The following is a 21,472-nucleotide window of genomic DNA, read 5'->3' as shown; positions in this document are numbered from 1 at the left end:
GCAGGTCCTTTGCATTATTGTTGATAGTACTGCAAAGAGAACATCACAATGCCGGCTTGTTTCCATTCCAGTAGACCTTGGAGCTGCAAATGAATAATATATTCGAGGTAACTCAGGGGTAAATGAATAAATCTACATTAGGTGGGGATTTGGAGGAAGGAGTGGAAAGTGTCATAGAGCTACAGCACTACCTTGTGGTAGAGAAAGATATTGCCCATGACCATGCGGAGGGAAAGCAGATCCCTGCAGACTATTACTCCAATAATATGTACGATTAATCTCGATTTCCTAAAAAGAAATATTTATTATTTTTGTTTTTTTCCTACCAGCAACTTAGAGATAGGCTTCTCCTGATTGATGTCTTCCATTGTTATGATAGACACTATGTTTCAACTTTTCTCTAAAGACACAGAAACTTGACCTTTACAAATTTCACGATATATTTTGCACTCTCCGTCAATGATTCGGAAAATAGAATCGTTCTGCTCCCCATTAAGATGAGACCACGTGCATAATTGCTCCATCCATGCTGGAGATAATTAATATCAATGACCCTGCTGACTTTTCAAATGCATCATGTTAGGTTTAATGATGATGTGTCATAAGCAGCCCGAGGTTGAGACACCCAGCTCTGTGTTTGCTGGCAGACCCAGACCAGGGGCTCCAGAGCTGACAGGCGAGACCAGGTGAATAATTGTCTATGGCATCTTATTACATTGCTGGCATGATCTGATTTACTCCGGCAGCAAATGGTGGGAATAGACCCAGTGTCGTAGTGGGTATTGGATTAACGAGGTTTACGCACAAATGGACCTCACCCTGACGGCAGATACATCATACAAGATTAAAGAGGATTTCCATGTGGTTGTGATAGCTGTTTTATGCTTGCTTCATTACACTATTGAATCACTCCATATGTGTTACATTTTACTGTGGACATATATATATATATTTTTTTTCTTCCTATGTAGAAGTGACCTTGGTTGGTGGCCTAAATTCAACACGTTTTACTTAGAGCTGAAAGATAGTGACTGGGATATTCAAAGATCAAATGCTTCTAACAGAGCATCCTTAACTCACAGAGTAGAGAACAGGATAAGAAATAATAATAATTGTTGTGGTTTTTTCCCACATGCCACATAATGTAATCAGTCAAAACATAAAATCAGAAATGAGTAATCTATTAAAAACTCCATTCAGCTTTTGGGAAACAGATTTAAATTATTTGCTTCTTAAAAGTGATAACATTATCTTCGTACTGCTCTTCCCTTGATAATTCTCACAATTCTTTATTTTTTGATTGAGATGTTTTAGTCTAAAATGATAAATAACGATAAAAAAATAGTGACACTGCAGTCCTGAACTTCTAAGTTCTGTCTAAAATGGTATTCAGGCTCCCTGTATAATTCTCATAATTCTTTATTGTTAATAAATATCTATCAATAGTTTCTGCTATAAAATCAAATGTCATAAAATATCCATAAAATAACTGCAACAGAAATGGTGAAACTGTAATCCTAAACTTCTGACTTAGATCTAGGTGTCCAGGCTCTCCTGAGAAAAACTACAACTCCCTAGAGCAATAAAAGCACTGCTGTGAGATACCGACATTTGATTGGTTTATCGTAATCCATGTGACTAACTTGGACGTATGACGACAGACCCAAACAGGAAGTGTTACTGTCAGACAAGCGACAACGTGAAAGTCAAAGCGAAATGTGAAACGTCGTTAATTTACCACTGAATATGTTGTTGTTAGTCTGTTTTAGCTGCCGCGACATGGTGTACTTTTAGCGGGTTTTGTGTGACAAAGTGCTGCGTTTGTTACGATGTTCCGGGCTGCAGCTACAATGTTTTCTGTTACATCAACCGCTTCACTTTCTCGAGGAGCATTGTTTAGTATACGACATTATTGTAAGAGGACACCAACGAAACTCAGAGTATCCCAGGCATTTTCAGGAGCTGAACTGGGAGCCAAAGTCAAAGTACAGGTAACGTTAACGCCTCCCTTTATGGTTTGATATTTTCTGTTAGTTTTTGCTAATTTGTGCTAACATCAATCCTTCAGTAACATGCTACTTAGTATAGCACATACACGATGGCTATTATCGTATGTTACATTAGCTTTGATTCTTTCTAGCATCTAATACTAAACCAGGAATTAGTTATGGAATGTAACTAAGTACATTTACTCAACTACTGTACTCTACTCATGCACAATTATAAGGTATTTGTACTTTAAATTTCCATTTTCTGCTTTGGAGACATACATGTAAATACATTACTCAAAATCAGTTGGGGATATTGGGATATTTTAGTGTTTCACTTGGTTGTTTATTCTGTGACATATTTGAATTCTTACTTTGTGTTCTGTGAATATTTTTTGTCCCCAAAATATTGCATATCCATGCACACGCATGTATGCACCCATATCCCAATGTCCTTAACTAAGTAGTGTATATGTATAATCAAATTTCTTCTTGTAGTTTTTAGAATTTGGTACATTCAATGACAGAAAATGACTTTTGATACTTCAGTAAATTTAATATCAGATACTTTTTCACAAGTACTATTCGTATGGGTGACTTTCACTTTTATTAAAGTAATAATTGAACACAATATCTATTTACTCTTACTCAGGTATGACTTTTGGGTACTTTTTAGAACATTGCCAGAGATACACATAACTGTACATGTACTTTTCTGTCTGTTACTAAACTAAACTATTATCAAACGGATGTTCTATTTAAATCCCAACACATTTTGCACCCTGAACTATGACAGTGATATAGTTTTCACACTTTGCTTTCCAGATGACTTCAAATATAACTGTATATATAACAGTCTTTACATTTAGACATTTTATTTGGAAAAAATGGTAAGTGAAATTCTTACATGCAAACAATAAGAAGATAGTTTTGTATTTATTACGAGAAGGAACATCTAATTGTAGTTTGATTCTCTGTTGTAGGGATGGGTTCGCTCTGTTAGATCTCAGAAGACAAATCTCTTTCTCCACCTGAATGATGGGAGCTCTTTGCAGTCATTGCAGGTTGTCGCCAGTCCAGAGCTGAATGATCCGTGAGCACTTCTGTTTCATCCCTGTAGATAATCCCTCACATTCCTCATTCCTAAAGTAAGAGTAAGTGCTCATGTGTAAAATACTCTGTCTTCCACTTTTTTCTCAATTTAAGGTCGCTCACATTTGGTAGTGCTGTTGAAGTCACAGGTGTACTTAAGAAAAGTCCACACCAAAATCAGCCAGTTGAACTGGAAGCAGACCAAATCCACGTAGTTGGAGAATGTAACCCTGTGGTAAGGACAATAGTCTCTTCAAACATCCCACACACATTTTACTGAGTCACTGTGCAGGCTTGAAATTACACCTCATCTCATACCTGCACTGTTATTCACCTAACAGTTGCACCTACTCTATTTTCACATACTGTATTATAATTACAGCTGCCTGTAGTAGTTCTGGTGGCTGGACCTCACTTGACTGCTGCTTTTTTTTTACTTATATTCTTGTTTTGTTTTTTTTCATTCTCTAGTTGCTCTTATGTTTTTTCTTCTTTTTGTCTCAGGATTTTCCCTTTAAAATCAAAGAGAGACACAGCCTTGAGTATATTCGCCAATTTCCTCATCTCCGCTGTAGGACAAATGCCTTCAGCTCCCTGCTGAGAATACGAAGTGAGGCCACTACGGCAATTCACTCATATTTCAAGGTGAGAACATCAGTAAAAGATGTTTTAACAGAATGAAGTGCGAAACTTTTTATGCTTATTATGTTTTTTCTTTTTTTTTTCTTCCCAAGGAAAATGGTTTTGTGCAGATTCACACTCCAGTCATCACCTCAAATGACTGCGAAGGGGCAGGGGCGCTCTTTCAAGTTGAGGTGAGTATGATGTGTCAACAAATGTTCTTGAAGCTAAGGCCCTATGGTTGGTTTATATCGATGGTTTACATATATGTAAACATAAGGATGACATTGTTTGAAGCCTCAAAACCTTGTACTTGTACATAGCCATCAAGCTCAGAGAAAGAAGAAGATGAGAACTTTTTCTCTGTCCCAGCTTTCCTGACTGTGTCTGGTCAGCTTCATCTGGAAATAATGTCAGGGTGAGATAAAATACATGAATTTATCTTCTGATGATCATACGCACTTTTTTTTTTTTTTTTTAAACTCGCATATCCAACTTCTATGTTCTGCCTCAGAGAGTAAGAGACAGACACATACACTGAAGTACATTTCTAATTATGTCTTGTCACTCACACTCTTCCAGGGCCTTCTCTAGAGTCTACACATTTGGGCCTACTTTTCGGGCAGAGAACTCCCAAAGCAGACGCCACCTGGCTGAGTTTTACATGGTGGAGGCTGAGGTCTCCTTCACACAGTCCTTAGAGGATCTCACCAAGGTACACTATTCCATTGTCCCCAAAAACAGTATAGCTCTATGACATTGGTCAAAGTAGGACATTGGTTAAAATGTTATCCTGTCAACTGCTTGTCAATCAGCATAGTTTTATGCAAACAATAGACTGATTTCTAACCTTTCTGAAAGCCACTGGGTTCTGTTCATTTTAGCATGCTTTGAAAATAAACTTCCAGGATTTATATGGGCTGTACCCTATGAACAGAAGGTTTTTAGAGCTGCAACGATTAATTGATTAGTTGTCAACTGCAAAAGAAAATGCCACTTAGACACACCAAACAAACTAGCGACAATGAGGGCTAACTGTTGCATTGCCTCACGTTGCCTGTGTCTCGACCAAAATGCTGCATTTGAACACACCTCACCTCAATTCTACAGCCAAGTGGCAGTAGTCTGTATTCGTCTTTCAAAACGGGAACTCTGAAGACTCAGGTAAAACGTATCAGGTAAATTAAGGAAAACCACACTATATGGGTGAAATGGATACTACAGCGACAGGCTAAATAGGCTTTGCCTTATTTTTTCATTCACTGATTCACTTAGCTGAACAGACAATCAGAGTGATATCTCTCACTGACGGGCTCCGCAGCTGACCACATGCTCAATTGGCCGACATACCGACAAGTGCCAACTAGTGCCAAGGATACAGGACACACCACAAAAACTTGGGCCACAGATGCTTACTGATGGCCCAACACCTGATGGCCTAGTGTATCAGGGCCCTAAGAAACACAAAAGTCAAAATTATCTGATTTCAGCAGCTTAAATGTGAATATGTTCTGGTTTCTTCACCCCTTTATGACCATGAACTAAGTATCTTTGTGTTGTAGACAAAACAAGACTTTTGAGGCTGCATCTTGGGCATTGAGAAACATTGATCGACAGTGAAAATAATCGTTGGTTGCAGCTCTAAAGGTTTTACCTTTTTGTCATCTTTATTCTCTGTCAAAGTTGCTTTACATAGCTGTGAGGGGGCTTTATTAAAGCTGTTTGATAAAGAGCAGTCATCACAGACTGACTAATTCTTTCAACATCTTGGGTGATGTGCACTGATGTCACATCACATAATTTTCTGTGTACTGAGGTTCAAGTTTTACACTAACCTCATGCGACTTTTAAAGTTGCCCTTGTCCACAGTCATCCAGGAAAGCTTTAATTATTAAACTGGGCCCGCTCTGTAGGTCATGGAGGACATGTTCAGATCTGCCACGGAGCATGTCTTGGCTCACTGTGCCGAGGATGTGGATTTGTTTCACAAGCATGTGACTCCTGGACACAGGGTAAGTCCTGTAGGACACTTTAACTTTGGAACATAATATGGCTCCTTATGCCAACCAGCCACAACTGCATCTGACTTCATTATTATCTCAACTTACATTTCTTTCCTGTTGCATCCATAAGAACACTGTAGATTTTATGCTGAAGAAGAGATTCCCTGTGTAAGTCTCTATTTTGCTAAATATGGCATGTAAAATGTAATCAGCTCAAGATTAAAGCCAAATGTTGAAGGCCTTGAATGAATAATACTGGCTCTATCTACTTTTAGGATTACCTACAGTGAGGCTATAGACATCCTCAATCGCAGCTCTCAGAAATTTGCCTTCCCAACACACGTAAGTGGCGATGGTTTTATTTTATCCTTGATAGAACAGACTTGATATCTAATGTTACTGTATGTTTTCCACAGAGCTCTATATTAACTTCAGCTCTTCATTTTTCGCAGTGGGGGTGCGACCTTCAGACAGAACATGAGAAGTACCTGGTGAAACATTGTGGCAACATTCCAGTCTTTGTCACTGATTATCCTTATGACCTCAAGCCTTTTTATGCAAGAGACAACAAGGACCATCCGGAGCATACAGTAAGACGTAGTTACACTGTTAAAAATGCTGAGCAAATCAATCATTTAACCACTCAGTTCCATCCCTGTAGTGTCAGTTGGGTTATTGCAGCAATTTGCATATCCGAGCTGACTGCGACTGTCGTTTGTGTGCAGGCAGCTGCAGTGGACCTTCTTGTGCCAGGAGTTGGAGAGCTCTGTGGGGGCTCGCTGAGAGAGGAGAGGCTGGATTTGCTGAGGGCTCGGTTGGAAGAGTAAGAACACATACTCCAGGGGTATTGGAAGGCCCAGAGGGTTGTCATATCTGCGTAGTGGCTTTAAATTGTCTTCAGTTTTCAAGTGTTGCAGTGGCTGGTTAAAATAAAATAAAAGCAGTTTTCTATAAATTCAACATTCCACAACAATTTGGATATATTTTCTGTACACTTGCCATCTCCTAGGGCAGCAATTTGCAGAGAGTCAGAGATTTCAGCTGTAAAAACACAAAATAACTTCCCCATGAACGTTTAATATAACAATAAACGTAAATGATGTATCCCACTAAGGAGATAAATTTTGGTTTCAGTAAAATGTAGTTTCAGTTTTTACTGACAGTTTTTGCTATTTTAATAAAGGTAATATCAGCTCAATGTGTCGAATTTATCTATTGCTTATCTATTGACCAATTATCATTCTTTTCCAGGGCTGGATTAGAAGACACTTACAGCTGGTAAATAAAACATATTTATTTACAAAACTAACATCTAAACATAAAACATCCTTACACATCAACAGATTTGTAATGAACTTTGGATTTATTCGCAGGTATCTGGATTTGAGGCGTTTTGGCTCCGTCCCTCACGGCGGTTTCGGTCTGGGATTTGAGCGATATTTGCAATGCATTCTTGGTGTTGACAGCATAAAAGATGTGATTCCTTTCCCCAGGTTTTCCCATTCATGTGTTCTTTAAAACAGTTAGCGCCTATTAGATATTTTTTTTAAGTCAGTGATGTCTGTTTTTGACACTGAATAAATACTATATTAAATATTGTTGTTGTTTTTTTTTGTTGTTGTTGTTATTTGTCATACAGATAAATAGAGAAACTTAAAGAGAATAATTAAATGTAGAATACAATAGAAACTATTCAAGAGCAAATAGACACAAACACAAAAATTAGTAGCAGTACACATGCAGTACCCCGCCAGTGTTGTACTTGAAGTAGTAGTGCAATATATTTTTAATAATTCATTTAATATAATTTTAATTTCACATCAGTTGTTCACGACTTCCCTACGACAAGATGATGTATAGCTTCTCAAAAAAGTGACTAGTTGCATCAAGGTGTGTCTCCTTTACTCGTCCCACTTCCATATAAAAAAAAATGTTGGTTCTCAGATCAACTGTCAAGTATTTCAACTCTCCACAAGATGGTGCGTTTTCCCTATTCCAACCAATCGAGAAAATGCGAATCTTTTACTCTGCAGCTGTAGACTGCATAATATATTTTATTTTTGATTTTGTTATCAGGCTATTTATTTTTTTTCAAAGCGCAGAAAATCTTTTTTTTTTTTTTTTAAATATATTTATGATCGATCACAAAAATATGTGTGTATAACACACGTTTGATGAAATAAAGTGAAATTAGATGCGTCTCCTTTCTTAAAGTAAAATAAACTCACTTCGTTGGTCTGTTTTCTGTGAACCGTGTCAAATACTATCTGCATCGATCGAGTCCTCCATAATTTAAACTCGTTTGGGAATCTTGAAGCTACTTTGTGGCGAGCAGCTCTCCCATCCTGTTCATCCCAGCGGCTCAGCCCATCCCTCTCTTTGCTCGGTGGGCGTGGTATGAGTTGGGAAAACAAACTGCAGACACCGTACGGTACTTCCTCACCCTGCATCAGTTGAGTTTCCCCGCGACTCCTCGTCAGCTTCGTGCGTAATTCCCCACGAGTCGAGTTGCGCCTTTTTTTCTTCGCCCAACCCAACCGGGGTGTTGCGCTGGTTATTGCGCACGGTACCACCAGGAGCGACTGGCAACATCACCGACCAGCACTACTGTGATTTTTATCAAATGGGGGGAGCAGACTGCACCAGTGAGAGCCAAACGCCGACAGCACTTTGAACGGGCAAGCCTTCAGGAGCCGTCATGTACTAGTGACAGACGGCAGTTGTAGAGCAACAAGAAACAGCAGACAGTGACAAACATGAGCGGCGGAGAAATCCTCTTCCAGGGCTGGCTGAGAAAGTCACCACCCGAGAAGAAACTGAGGAGATATGTAAGTGAATTACACCTTCGATTAGTTTCTCTATGTTTAAGAGTTTGACTGGTGCAGAAGTACTTTATCTGGTTTCTTTGCTGCCACATGTCTCTAAAAACTAAAAAGTGGTGTCAAACTCAGACATTTAAAGTCCAATCGTAGCAGGTGCATCCCACCACCATCTGGACCTCTCCTCTCTCTGCCCTACAGGAGGCACCACATGTTATTCTTCAGTCTCAGTCCATTAGAGGCGAGAAATGAATGTTTTATATGAAAATGCAGTTGTCAGGTTTTACATGTAATGTAATGTATCCATTGTGGGGTCCTATGACAGCGTGGAGGTAAGCCTCTGTAAGAGCCGACAGCTGTCTATAATTTTAACTAAATAGCTCTCAGACACAAACACAAACTGCCATTTGGCTTTATCCGATCATGATGAGGTAATGTCTCATCAAGCAGTGATGTGACCAGTTTTCATCTTGGCCAAGCCGACTAATGTCACAACAATGGTGATAACTCCACAGCATTAGGGTGCCTTGATAAGGCTTTGTAAGCCAAAGCTGCTATAGTCTCTTGCTGGGTGCTGGGCAGGGAATGGCTGCAAATCAGATAATGGGATTTATGGAGGCAGATAGAACCATGAGACAATCTCCTATAAATACAGCTGTCCGCTGTTTATGTATGGTGTTGCATTACCAGGCCTCTCCATGTTCCTACTAGCTAACTTTGCCATGATGTCATCTCTCTGTTTCATCTGGAAATCCATCCTTGAATGTCTTGAAATGCCCCCCCACCCCCCCAACCCTCTCCTGTCCTGTCATTTCCTCATTGTCTTCCACTTAAAGCTGGCTAATGTTTACACAGAGACCACCATGGTCAGTATGGAACAGCAGCTGCGACGGTACAGAGGAAAAAACTTGCTTGGTTCATAGCAGTACTGTATAAACAACAAGAGAAAAACCCCTCACAAGGCAGAATGAAGCTAACATAATGGCCTTCCTCAGGCAAAAATGCAGGGAACAGCCTCTCAGCCCTTCTCACCCTGCTTCTCACCCTGAGCAATAACCTATAAACAACTGCTCACACACACACACACACACACACAGTTTCAGCCAGAAAACAGTGTCATGAGATGGAGTGTCCAGAACAGGCAGACTTGTGAATGCGATAATCTGTCCATCTGAAATTCCTTCCACTTAAAGTCAGGCTATGGACAATCGGGGCCATTTACTCACCAGTATTGCTGTCATCTGACATAGTTGACGTCAAAATGTAGAGGGATATTTTCAGATACTACTTTCACATACTCACACACATTCCAGCCTGAAGGTGTGTAGTGTTTCTCAAGGAACAAGGTGGCAAGTTTGATCGTCATTGTATTGGAATGAATTGAGGAGGTGTAAGGAATGTATTGTTTCGGAGCTGTAACTGACATGTTAGCTGCTACAACAGTTCCTACTGTTGTTCCTCCTTTAGGAGATTACTTGCAACAATGGGAAGGTGTTTTAATCCTTAACAACACTTTCCCTGTCAATATTCCACCTGTTTCTACCACAGAGTCCTCCCTAAGCCAGATGAGGCCTGTGTTTGTTAATCAGTGGTGAGTTGTTTAAATGATTGGTCATTGTATTCAGTCTCAGCAACCTTCCACAGATGGTTTCTGAAAATGTGGCACACAGCTATGCATGTTAAAATGCAGTGTAGAATCCAGTGCAGCGTTAGAAGTGAGTAGAAACTGGTACTACCACCATGCAAATCATATGCAAAAAAGGGGAGCAAAACACTGGTGGCAGTTGAAGCCTGGATTTAACTGGTGGTTAAGACGTGAGGCAACATGTTTCCCCAGTAACAAGCATAACTAGTCCTGGTTAAATGCTTGCTAATTGTTTACAAATGTGACTCACTCTCCCTACAACAGCTCCTCGCTGTGCAAACACATGATGAGCATAAACTTTCTGTGTCCCCCCTCAAACATGTGACCGTGTGTAGTCACTTTTCACACGCGCTGCTGCATCTCCACAAGGAAAACGGTTGCGCTCTGATGTCTCAGAGCTGCTAAATGAATCACTTGGTTGTAGTTATCTCTTGTCGGGGGCTGACCGAGGCTCCAGAGGTGGGCAGTGGTTTCAGGGTAGGGGGGAGTGGCCTGGTTGCTTTTGTTGAACAATGTCCAGAATAAGCAGAAGGAACATGAAAACAACTGACTAATCCAGCACTTGTCCAGTGCCTCTTGCATAGTTGTGTTGAGGTTATTTTACTCATCGGTCAGTGGTCAGACAATATGCTTCATCATGTCTGCTACATTAGCACAAATCAATCTTTTATTTGAAGCAGCTGCTTAGCCAACTCATCAAATATCAAATCAATATGCTGTTAAAATACATTTGTTGACATAGTTTTTCTTCCTTGACTTGTAAATAAAAGAAAATCTTTAGTTTGTTTCAACCTCCTCCTTTCCCGGTTTTTCCTAGACGTGTCTTTGTGACGTACAATGTTGACATATGCATAATAATACGTCATCAAAATGACTCATGGACGTTTGAGCTGTAGCCTATTTGCATGCACCATATCAATCATGCATGGGATGTGTCATAGTGTCAACAATTGAATTCCTGTTCCCAGGTCGTGATCAAGCTGCTGTTAGCAAAACCCTCCTGTCTGCCCGTTGTTGTATCTGACATCACAAACATGTCTGTTCACATACAGTAAAGCATTGCCACATTCCAGACAGATCGTATCGGCAAGGTGATAGCTGCTTCTGCTTTCCCCCTGCTGCCAGCTTCTCAGGGCTTTATACCGTCTTGCCCTTGTGGATGGTACATGAGAAGAGAGAGGAAGAGAGGTGGGGGGAGTCAGTGAGTTTTCAAGGCAGGCTTCGCAGCAGAGCAGCAGCCGCTTGTGTCCCACTGTCAGCTGCCGGGTCTGCTGTTGTTTTGCAGAGGGGCTTTGGGAAGTCCTTGCCCTCAGAGGTCAACAGAGAACGCCTCCCAGTTCCTGCTTTGACAGACACCCAACGCTCACACAGACATTTTCCTTGTTCCACTTTATCTGTGGGCCTCGAACGTGCCTTTTTCCCCAGAAGCTACAAAACTGGGGTGGCTTTATGCAGTATCAAAGTCAGATAAGTTTATCATGGGTTAGATATGTTCGCTTAAAGGGATCCTTGCGATTGGCATAAGGCTGGAATCTTCATTTTCAAGATGCTGGAAACAGGAAACATTTGACAGTTTTCTTGATCTTAACTATTAATCAAAAGTATTCGATACAGTTTGTGTAGACCATTTATGTATTCTTTTGAGCAGTGCATTGTAGTACAATTACACTCAATTGACATTCATGAGAAATTAATGCATAAACTTCACAAAATTATACTTTCTCACCTTTTTCTCCTGCAACCCAAGTACATCCTTTCATCCATTCTTGCCATGTTGGCCTTGTTTGAACTTTTGTCATAATATCCTGTCCTTTGCCATGAACTCTGGATTAGCCTGTGTGTTTTCTGTCCAAAACTTAATTATTGCACCAATAGCAGTTGCCAGACTTCCTTTAGATGGTACCTACAGGAAATGTTGTGACAGAGGTCCCATGACAGGGAAAGAGATTAAATTGGTCTGTGAGTATATAAACGTTTTTCCATCTATCAAGACTATATCAGCTGAGCTTAAAATACTGCCGGTCTGAAGGAAATTAGATCCGATTGATTTTTCTCTTGTGATTCGGGCAAGCAGTGAGAATGTTTTTACTTATTTGCTGAACCCTCAGAAAGTACACTATCACCGCAGTGATGGTTTCATTTAATGGGGCTAAAAATAAAAAAATGAGTCTTATTACAACAACAGGGGTCATAAACAGCTGACCAAAACAATTTCTGGGATTAATCCATTTTTATTTTAGACCCCTCTGCTGCTACTTCAAGAAAACATTGTACTAATGAGACCATAAACAAATAGTCGATTAGACATCTGTGCTGTTGATTAGGTACAAACACAAAGTGATATACTTGAATCATGCTACTAGCTCTTAATATTTTACGTCATATGACTGTCATTAGATTGGCTTTCTGAAGCAAATGGGCTTTGCAGTTGTAACGTGGTTCAATAGAAATGCCTTTTACTCAGCAGCACACCATGATCTAAAACTGAGAATGATACAAAAAGTCATTTAAGAGTTATTAGTAAAAGCAAAAACAGTGCTGTCATCTGAACTTTCAATGGAGATATTTGCTTATGTGACACATGGCCAAAAAAACCCTGATCATCATTTTTTTTATTGCATTTATTTACCCCGAGATAGTTTAGCAAACTCACTTCTTCTTTACCAATATCCTTCTTTACACTCAAAACAGTTGCTCACACCTGAAAGCTTCTTCTGACGCCCCCCTGAGCAGCTCTGTTTGGTTCAGTTTAGATGCACCATGATAGTGGATGGTGAGGGACAGGAAACTCTTTTTAACTTACTTCAGACAACTTGTCACGTACTGATCACATGGCTGTCAAGATGTCAATTGTTCACCTTTATCCATTCCTAAACAATATATTTTAGCTAACATTGACCTAGAAATACAATTAATAAACATACTTTTAACTCATGAATGCACTCTGAACACTGCAGATTACTACAACACTAGACTCTTACTCAGATGTCATATTATGTGGGTTGCAATAACCAACAGAATGATTAAACATATTAAATGAACTGTCTGGAAATAGGAAGCAGAATATGTCATTCCCTCAGCACAGCATACTTGTAGGTAGTGATATTTATACTTGTGTTTCAGCAGGTGGTGGCTGTTTATTCCTGGCAACATGTTAATGTTTTCTGTGAGGTAGGACTTTGATAAAAGCTGAAATAATCTTGTTGTGACATAAATTGTGTACTGTATTTGAAGTCGGTATAAATAGTCTATGTAATAGTATGTAACAACAAAAAATACACACAAAGATACATAAATGGATATGAGGGAAATTGGTCAGCTTGTTGGTATGAGGCTTGAAATATATGATTGCTAAAAGTGCTAATATCAGTATTATCGTTAATTTTCCAGTTTCAATGAGACAATCACTGGCCTTTTTGAATGGGTTAAGCTCAAATACAGTTTAATGTGCAATGCAGAACAACTTTGAGGGGAACCGATTTTCTCTTTTAATAATTAATAAGACTTGATTTTTACTTGAGACACTAGTGTGACAGTCAAAAACATCCTGGTACACTTTCAGGGACTCAAATGCTTCAGAAACAACTTGAAGAACAGATTTTCATATCAGCCAAGATTTCGAAAAGGGTGCATCCCTTGAAAATATGTTCTATACACTTTAAAAATGGCCGTCACTCTTTCTCAGAACCCTTAGTCATGTTATTCCTAACTGAAGTGGGAGTATGAAAGCAGTTGCATAGTTAAATAGAATTGTACCACAAACAGCTGTAAATTTGCTAAAATTAGAGTGGTGTGACGTGTTGTCCTTCTGTTTCATGTGAAGCTCTTTGTCATGCTGTGGTAGTTTGTAGGAGTAGGAAATGTGAAAGCAATGTGCCACTCGGCTGAGGTTGTGGTACAGGTGGTTATAGTCAAAATGAAAACAGCTACAAGCACGCCCATGTTTCTTTGTAAAGTAGAGATAAATAATTTGGTTTAGGAAACAGTGATGCAGTGGGAAGTGTTTTTTTTCTATGTATAAATCAGCTTTTCATGCAGTTGTAAAACCACAATACAAGTAGCCAAGCTGATGTGAATGTTAATTGCATCTCTGGATTATTGAAAGCCTTTAATTCTCAAGTTCTGTGTACCTGTACTCACTATCGACATTGCCTAGATCAGGGATGCTTTCATCTTAAGATCCAGACAGTGATGAGTCAGAGCAGTTCAGGAACTGAAATGTCCTACAACTGAAGCTCAGATAAGAATAAACTGTTGTAAAGTGTTTTGTCTATTTTGTCCAAGGTCCTGTGTGATTCCAAGATTTTCAGATGACATACTGCACCTGCTGGTAGGCATCTTGGAGGTTCACTGTCCCAAGACACAGACAGTAGAGGCACCGGACATTCAGTCATCTGGATGACATATTCTGATTTAATCTCATTAATGCATTGTACCAGTAAGATTTACACAGACAGACTTACAGACAAGATAAATGATCAGCTCAGCTGAATAGCTCCTAATTTGGTTTGTTGGGCCATTTTATTGTGTCAAAACATGAAGCTCCCTGGGATGAACTGGTGTGTGTTTATGTACACAAATGACAGCATGGCAAGTGCTCTAGTAAAAGACTGTTATGGTGACTTGTTATACTACTACAGTACAACAACCATTGACTCCACTGTTATTAATGCAAACCTGACAAAGTCAATGTCAAGTTCATTATGTTTAACCTTAAAATAGTTTCACAAGAATAACAAGCACACAATGCTTTCGTAAAAGGGCTTTATGTCATATGCCATTCCATCTGACAAGTTATTTGTCTTCTGGTTTACCATTTGAATCTTAATTTTGGTCCTGTCTTTAATTTAAGGGTGTTTCTCTTCCATTTAAAATGATAGAACCAGTGTGCCACACTAAAGAAAAGAGGAGGAGCATGGCACATGCATGCTCTCAAATTAAAGGGAGACATATTTCAAATTAAAGTAAACAGAAACACTTCACATAAAGGCAGGAGACAATTCTGAGGTGGGTTTTGACAAAGACTTTAAATCGTTTTTTTGTGCTGATCATTAAATGAAATCAAAACGTTGATTGGTGCAATCATAAATCATTTCAATATTTTTGTAGTTTTCATGAATAGTGTCTTAAAAGCATAAACATAATGACTAATTACATGAATTATTGTATGCTCTAATTGATGATTGATTAGAAATAACCATTTAAAATGTGTATTTAATTATCAAGTGAAATTATTCAGGTGGCAATGTAGACATTACTAATGACAACCACTGTATGCACTGTTTGTGTGCTGGTGTGCTCCAGCTACATGGTGTGTTTTCCAATAGATTTTGCTGACGTCATGCAACATCCTGAATGCACCATCAGTGGCTGCCTGTGATGATGCACACTGGTGGGTGAGAAGAGTTGCATCATATGATTCGAGCTGGAGTGATGTCGTGACAGATTAAGTTGCTGAGGTCAGACTTCCTCTTGTAGGTAAATGTTTCTGCACTGTAGTCAGAGAGACCAGGAGATGCTCACAGCACGCCCTCCATACACCAGACATGTATGAGCCGCAGCAGATGGCAGAGGCAGTGGAAGTGACACAAGGAGTTCTGATTAAAGATAATGCTCCCCGTTAGTCAAACTGTCAAGGCGGGCTCACACTAAATAAGCCCAGCCTTTTGCTGATATGGAGACACGGTGAGAGATTAGTCATTTTCCAAATGATGGAAGTGTTCAACTGCAAATTGAGACTCATTATATCTACTGAGAGCTTTTGAGAGGTTGTTTTTCATAGGATGTGCTGCAGATTTCACAGATCATTGCTCCTGTGAAGTGACTGAATAAGGACTTTAGGTACCAAATGCAGCATCCCTCTTTATCATCGTCACACCTGTAGGATGGAGCTTTCCATCACAGTCATATGGCATTGTATGTGGAATCATATTTCCTAGAGCTGAATCATATCAGGCTCTATTCTACATGCACTACATGGGTTTCAAAGCTGATGTCTTGCTTAAAAGGAGAATGTGTATATGCACAGATGAGGGAAATATCGGGAGTTAAGTGTTCCTACCCTCAAGAGGAGCCTGTCCGTCTTAGCACTCGATGGCTAACCTCCCACCTTCTTTATTAACACACAAGAATTTATGGGCCTGTTTGGGACTTATCTGCATGTGTTATGTCTTGCAGCTGCCGGCTTTCCAAGGCCAGTGTTTTGACTGTTCGGGAAACCTGAGCAGTTTGATTTAAATTGCAACGGTCCTCTAATGCATCCGTTGGACCTACATGCCTGTAGTTTTATACTTACAGCAATTCTGTTTAACATCTTTTCATGTTTACTTCTCCGGGTACACGGAAAGGACAGAGTTGTGTCCAACCCAGGAGCATCTGGATCTCTTCACCACTCAGACAGATAATGGGCTGGAAGCTGCTGGAAATGCAAGATGGACACACATTGTTGGCACACTGTTGGAGTCCTGTTTTGTTTGTGACCTGAATTTATTGGAAATGCTCCAGAAACGCGTGTTATAAACTTTGTCTGGGACAGCTTTCTGCTTAACATCTCACTCAGAGTCGAGATGTGTAAAGTCCTGTGTAAACTGTAAGACATGCTCTCTTAAGTTCATACGTGGTTTATTTAAGGCTCACTGTTACGTAAACTGATGTCACATAGGTAAATACAGATGCATGAGACCTGTCAAGCACAGAGAAGAAATATTAGACATATTGGAAGACAAACATATTGAGGGGTGAGAACCAAAGTGACGTAAGTGACATTTGACCAACTTTACAGAAGACCCAAAACAAAAATGACCATAATTCTTCCTGACTTTGTTTATCAAGGGGAGACACTACAGGTCAGCATTTTTTCATGCTCTGGTCAATTTTGAGATTTTGGGCTATGCTTTGGGCTTTGCTTTGCTCCATAACATGTCTCCCCTCAGACCCATGGAAAGCTCAATTTTACACATTTCTGTTCTGAACATTTATGCTTATCAGCGCATATTCAATCGGATATCTTCTTTTGCGTATTTAAAATAATAGAAAACTTGTAAACAAAAAATTGTCTTAATGTCAGTAATCAACCTAGGAAGTTTCATGGTGGTATCTATTAGTCAAAGTTTTTACCTAATTTGCCATATTTACTCTTATAACGTGTGAAATTTTACAAATACATTTCTTTGTGGCCTGTTTTCTTAAAAATAGTTTTTTCTCATGCTCTGAGCCAGAAATCCTGATTTACATAACATTTATTCCTAAAAACATGGCCAAAATGGATTTTCTTTGGCTGTTGAGAGTATTTACTCACATGTGCCCTTTTGGTGGTAGAAAGAGTTCATCATATGAAAGTTTTCTTTGTGCTATTAGCGATATTCTTCAAATGCAATTGTATTGCATTCTGTCACTCACTAACCCTCCCATCTGTTCATGGAATGTGGACTGACGTGTAACCCACTATTGATTAGAACCAGAGAATCAGGGCTCTGTCGTCATTGTCTGCCACAGTCCATCCAGCTTTGTCCCTATCACCACATTAACCCGAATCACAAGTGTTTAGGCATTCGCTCATACAATCATCACGGTCCTCACTGCTGCTCTTCTGTTGAAAGGTTTCCTATGGAAAGACACAATTCTAGCTTAAATCCAGCTACAGGAAGGAAAGAAAATTAACTCACTAAATTTTCTTCACTTGTTCCCACATGGAACAGATGTGGTGTGAATACATTAGAGAATTTTTGTAAAAGTAAGTAAAATGAAAAACTGTACCATGCTTACATATGAGCAGTTGGTAGTTTGCCAGAATCATTCATTATAAAGTTTACTATATAAGCTTCCAAATCAAGGTTACAGGGTGCTTTCAATGGAAAAGTCAAGATAAAAATATGAGTCATAGCATTTGAAAACTTTTGTTAAAATAGTCCTTTCCTTTTTCCCATACCTTACTTTGAGGAGTAGGGGTGTATTAGTTGCTTAGTTGCATTGTGATTCTCTCTTGAAAGAGTATGTCTCAGTGCAGAAAATGAATAACTGGAAAATAAATAACCCAATTCTTGACATTATGATTCTTTTAGCAACTGAGAAGACTGGACTGTATGTGTAGCGTGTACGTGAAGCATAACAGACATAACCGTGTGTTGATTTTATGTTCTAAGCTAGGTTAATTTTTCAGTTTTGATGAGGAAAGCTGAGCAAATAAGATAATAGAAGTAAATTGATCTTTTTATTTTAATTATGGATCATTACTAATACACAATGTTTTCAAAGTAGCAAGTAGTCACATAGTGAGTAAAATTAAATCAATAAATAAAAACTTTTGATGCACTAAGATGCACCAATAATTGTTTTGTAAATAATAATAAAAATCTTTTTTTTACATTTGATATGTGAAAGCTCATACTTGACTTCTGGGAGTCCCTGTTGGCTGAAATTGGATACTAAGGATTCCCCCCAACCACTTTTTCTCCCCCCTCTTAATTTTGCCCATGCTCTGTCCCAGCTCTTAGAAGCCGACCAGTGGGAACACTCTGAGAACACTGATGGGATCCCTCTCAACTCACCTTTTACTATGAGCAGTAATGGCCCAGTGCCAGTGCATGTTAATGCAGTCTCATCACGCTGTTGTCAGTGTGTGTGTGAGCACTCGCTCTCAGATTCGCCGTCACACACATCAAATGGGAGACATGTTGCCTGAGGCATACAGTCCTACTATAGCCAAGCATTCAGAGTCACAAGAGGTAAATCTCCCTGCTGCAACACATGACCTTTACAAAAGCTGCTAATAGATGAGAAAATGTACACAAGCAGGGCCCGCTGCAGCTACATAGTGCTGGTGTTTGTGCAGCTGTGTAGTGTGTGTGTACTGCAGCAGCAGGTAAAGCAGAGGACGCAGAGTCAAACACAACAACCTGCTGTCTCCTCCTCTCCTGCTATAATAGGAGGAGAGGTAAACAAGACCATTCTAGCCTGTAACTGGGATAACACGCTTTTTTAGATTAGATGTTTGCTCATGTACATTTAAAAACATGTGTACTGATGCTTATCAGCCAGGCTGTTGACACAGCCTACTACTACACACACACACACGCTTTATTGCTCTATGACTGTGAGAGGCACACCTTAGATAATTGTTTGGGCCACAACCATCTCAGTTCATTAGTCAGTGTTATTAGGACAGCGGAGTGATGAGTTCAAAGACACGAGACTGGACTTGTTTTTACATTGTTTTTACATGTGCAAATACAGTAAATGATTGCCGTCACTGTCACTGTCTATTTATCTTCTGAAATATGGTTTAAAGCCTTGGAGAACTATCAACACACAGACAATAGTGTCCCCTTTATTTCTATGAATGGGGAGCTTTTGTATGAATTTGTTTGTTTTCCCACAGTATCATTGTTTTGCAATCTGCCAAAAATAGAGCACGACATGTCTATGTATCAACATGCAAAGAAACAAAAGGAATTGGCAAGACAAACCTGTTTTGATCCTATTTTTGGAAGCAAACTTGCTCAAAAGATTGTTTTTTGCGGTTTTGTTATTAGATGTTTTCCTTCCCAGTCATCAAAAATAGATGCAGACGTGTTATGCTTTGCTGTAGTCTCTCAGTATCTGTAGCTGGCTGCCATCAGCACAGGACAAAGAGACTATGTTGGAACAAGGTAAGATCAAGCCTTTATGGGATGATTGGATAAGACTGAAGGCACTAAACGCTGTGCGTTCATAGATACGGATGGCTGCTCTTCTTCTTGGAGAGCTTTGAGCGCTGGCAGGCAGTCATTTTTTTACAGTTAAGAGTTGAGACCTTTATAATCTAAATAGAGGGGTTGTTTTAACTTAAAATCTTAGGATATCTTCACAAAGTTCTGTCTTTACTGTTTCTCATTGAAAGTATCTGTTTTTTTGTACTCCATGCAGTTGTGCAGTTTTTTTTTCTGCTCATATTTGACCTTTATTTGACTTTGATCTCATCTGCAGAAAGAACAGAAGAACATGATGAAGAAATGCTGGTACATGGGAGTTACAACATGTCTCGTGTGGCTTGTTGTATTTTGCACAGCGTAACTCTTTGATATTGTGTTAGGTTAGGGTGTGATTAGTGGCCTGGCTCACAGCTTTCTCACTGGTCCAGTGGACTGTGCAGTCCAGTTGTTAACAAGGCCAGTGTGTCTCAGCAGAGCCCCTTTTTATTTTCTGCGAACAGCGATGCAGCTTAAACTAAAGCCATGAGGGGGAGGGGAAAGTTGAAGAGTAGGGAGAGTTCAGCCTAGTTTTACAGCTTCAGCCCTCACTTCCCAGCGCTTCAGCAGTGATCGATGAGCTTAGACATGCTCTGTAGGACAGGCGGTGGGTGGGTTAGCTCATTTTGTTGTGTCCTCCTCCCCCATGATTTACTTTGCCAGGGAAGTTTGCTCAAATTTGAGAGAGTGCATGAGGGAGAGAAAGAGAGAGAGAGAGGAAAAGCTGCTCTGCCAGTTGTGTTGTTGAAAAGGCGCATTCGAAACTGAATGCACTGAAGATGTTTTTCTTCATTTTCCATGCAAGATTTCTGTGAGGAGCTTAGCAGAAAGTGAATGACAGAGGGAAACATTATTCAGCTCTGTCACTCAGACCAAGCTGTAAATTATTTTGTTCTTGAATTAGACAGCAACTGCTCTTCCTGTGGAAAATACTCATTCTATTTTTAGTTTGATAAGGCCTCTAAATGAGTTGTATTTCCTTCGTGGTTGAGAGCTGTTGCTGTCTTGGGTTAATATGCTGGCCGCAGCTGAAGGATGCCAGGAATAACCCAGCTGGGTTGTACTGACCTCTCGAAACTGGGCAGCGCTCCAGGTCTCAATTAAGTGATGCTCTCTCTTTCCAGAAAAGGCAATAATATTTAAATGGGGCTTGCAAGAGTTATAGCAATTTCTCTGTGACGGGTGTAATGGCACTGAACCAAAGAGCTTTGTGGACCAGGAAAAAGAAAGAAAATGTATTCACTGCTCTGTGGTTGTTCTTCCCGTGAAGTGTATCAAATACATATATTTTTTATGAAAAAGGAAGTTCACACTGTTGAGGGGTAACACTGTTGACTTCTTTGAAACTGCTTTCCCACACCCCTCACCAGTTCAATCTGTGTTACTGAACATTCATCAGAACCTCCCTTATTGAGAAATGACCTAATACATATTTCGTACAAAGCTACGCAACTCAACAGATCGTGCTGATTAAACCTGTTATTTTGTTCACACTTCCTGAGACTGTGGCCAGTGGTAAGATGCACACAGCACTGCGGCTCTACTATCAACATCATTAAGGTTGTACTGCCTCCAGCTT

General features: G+C 39.7%; 2 protein-coding genes across 3 annotated transcripts in view; both read left to right on the top strand.

Annotated features, from left to right (window-relative positions):
- Positions 1 to 1,679: 1,679 nt before the first annotated feature.
- On the top strand, positions 1,680 to 7,298 carry nars2 (asparaginyl-tRNA synthetase 2, mitochondrial). Its single transcript, XM_073490412.1, has 14 exons — positions 1,680 to 1,991; positions 2,972 to 3,081; positions 3,195 to 3,315; positions 3,585 to 3,725; positions 3,815 to 3,895; positions 4,025 to 4,119; positions 4,284 to 4,416; positions 5,615 to 5,713; positions 5,835 to 5,872; positions 5,980 to 6,046; positions 6,157 to 6,294; positions 6,430 to 6,527; positions 6,956 to 6,982; positions 7,078 to 7,298. The coding sequence occupies exons 1-14, from the start codon at positions 1,830 to 1,832 to the stop codon at positions 7,220 to 7,222; spliced, it is 1,455 nt and encodes a 484-aa protein (XP_073346513.1). The 5' UTR covers positions 1,680 to 1,829; the 3' UTR covers positions 7,223 to 7,298.
- An 877-nt stretch (positions 7,299 to 8,175) lies between these two features.
- The window catches only part of gab2 (GRB2-associated binding protein 2), a 34,949-nt gene continuing 21,652 nt past the window's right edge, over positions 8,176 to 21,472 (top strand). For both annotated transcript variants that reach the window (XM_073490411.1, XM_073490409.1), the window contains exon 1: positions 8,176 to 8,532. In XM_073490411.1, coding sequence (XP_073346512.1) covers positions 8,461 to 8,532 — 72 coding nt within the window. In that variant the 5' untranslated portion in view covers positions 8,176 to 8,460. The remainder of the gene's footprint in view (positions 8,533 to 21,472) is intronic.

Source organism: Pagrus major, chromosome 2 (genome assembly GCF_040436345.1).
Source record: "Pagrus major chromosome 2, Pma_NU_1.0".
NCBI lineage: Eukaryota > Metazoa > Chordata > Actinopteri > Spariformes > Sparidae > Pagrus > Pagrus major.
This window is presented reverse-complemented; position numbering and strand designations above follow the sequence as displayed.

Excerpts from the sequence above, each read along its gene's own strand:
- nars2 (XM_073490412.1), top strand. The coding sequence starts at position 1,830 with ATGTTCCGGGCTGCAGCTACAATGTTTTCTGTTACATCAACCGCTTCA. Across the intron at positions 3,896-4,024 it reads GGGCGCTCTTTCAAGTTGAG|CCATCAAGCTCAGAGAAAGA; the intron begins GTGAGTATGATG and ends ACTTGTACATAG. Across the intron at positions 6,983-7,077 it reads TTAGAAGACACTTACAGCTG|GTATCTGGATTTGAGGCGTT; the intron begins GTAAATAAAACA and ends ATTTATTCGCAG.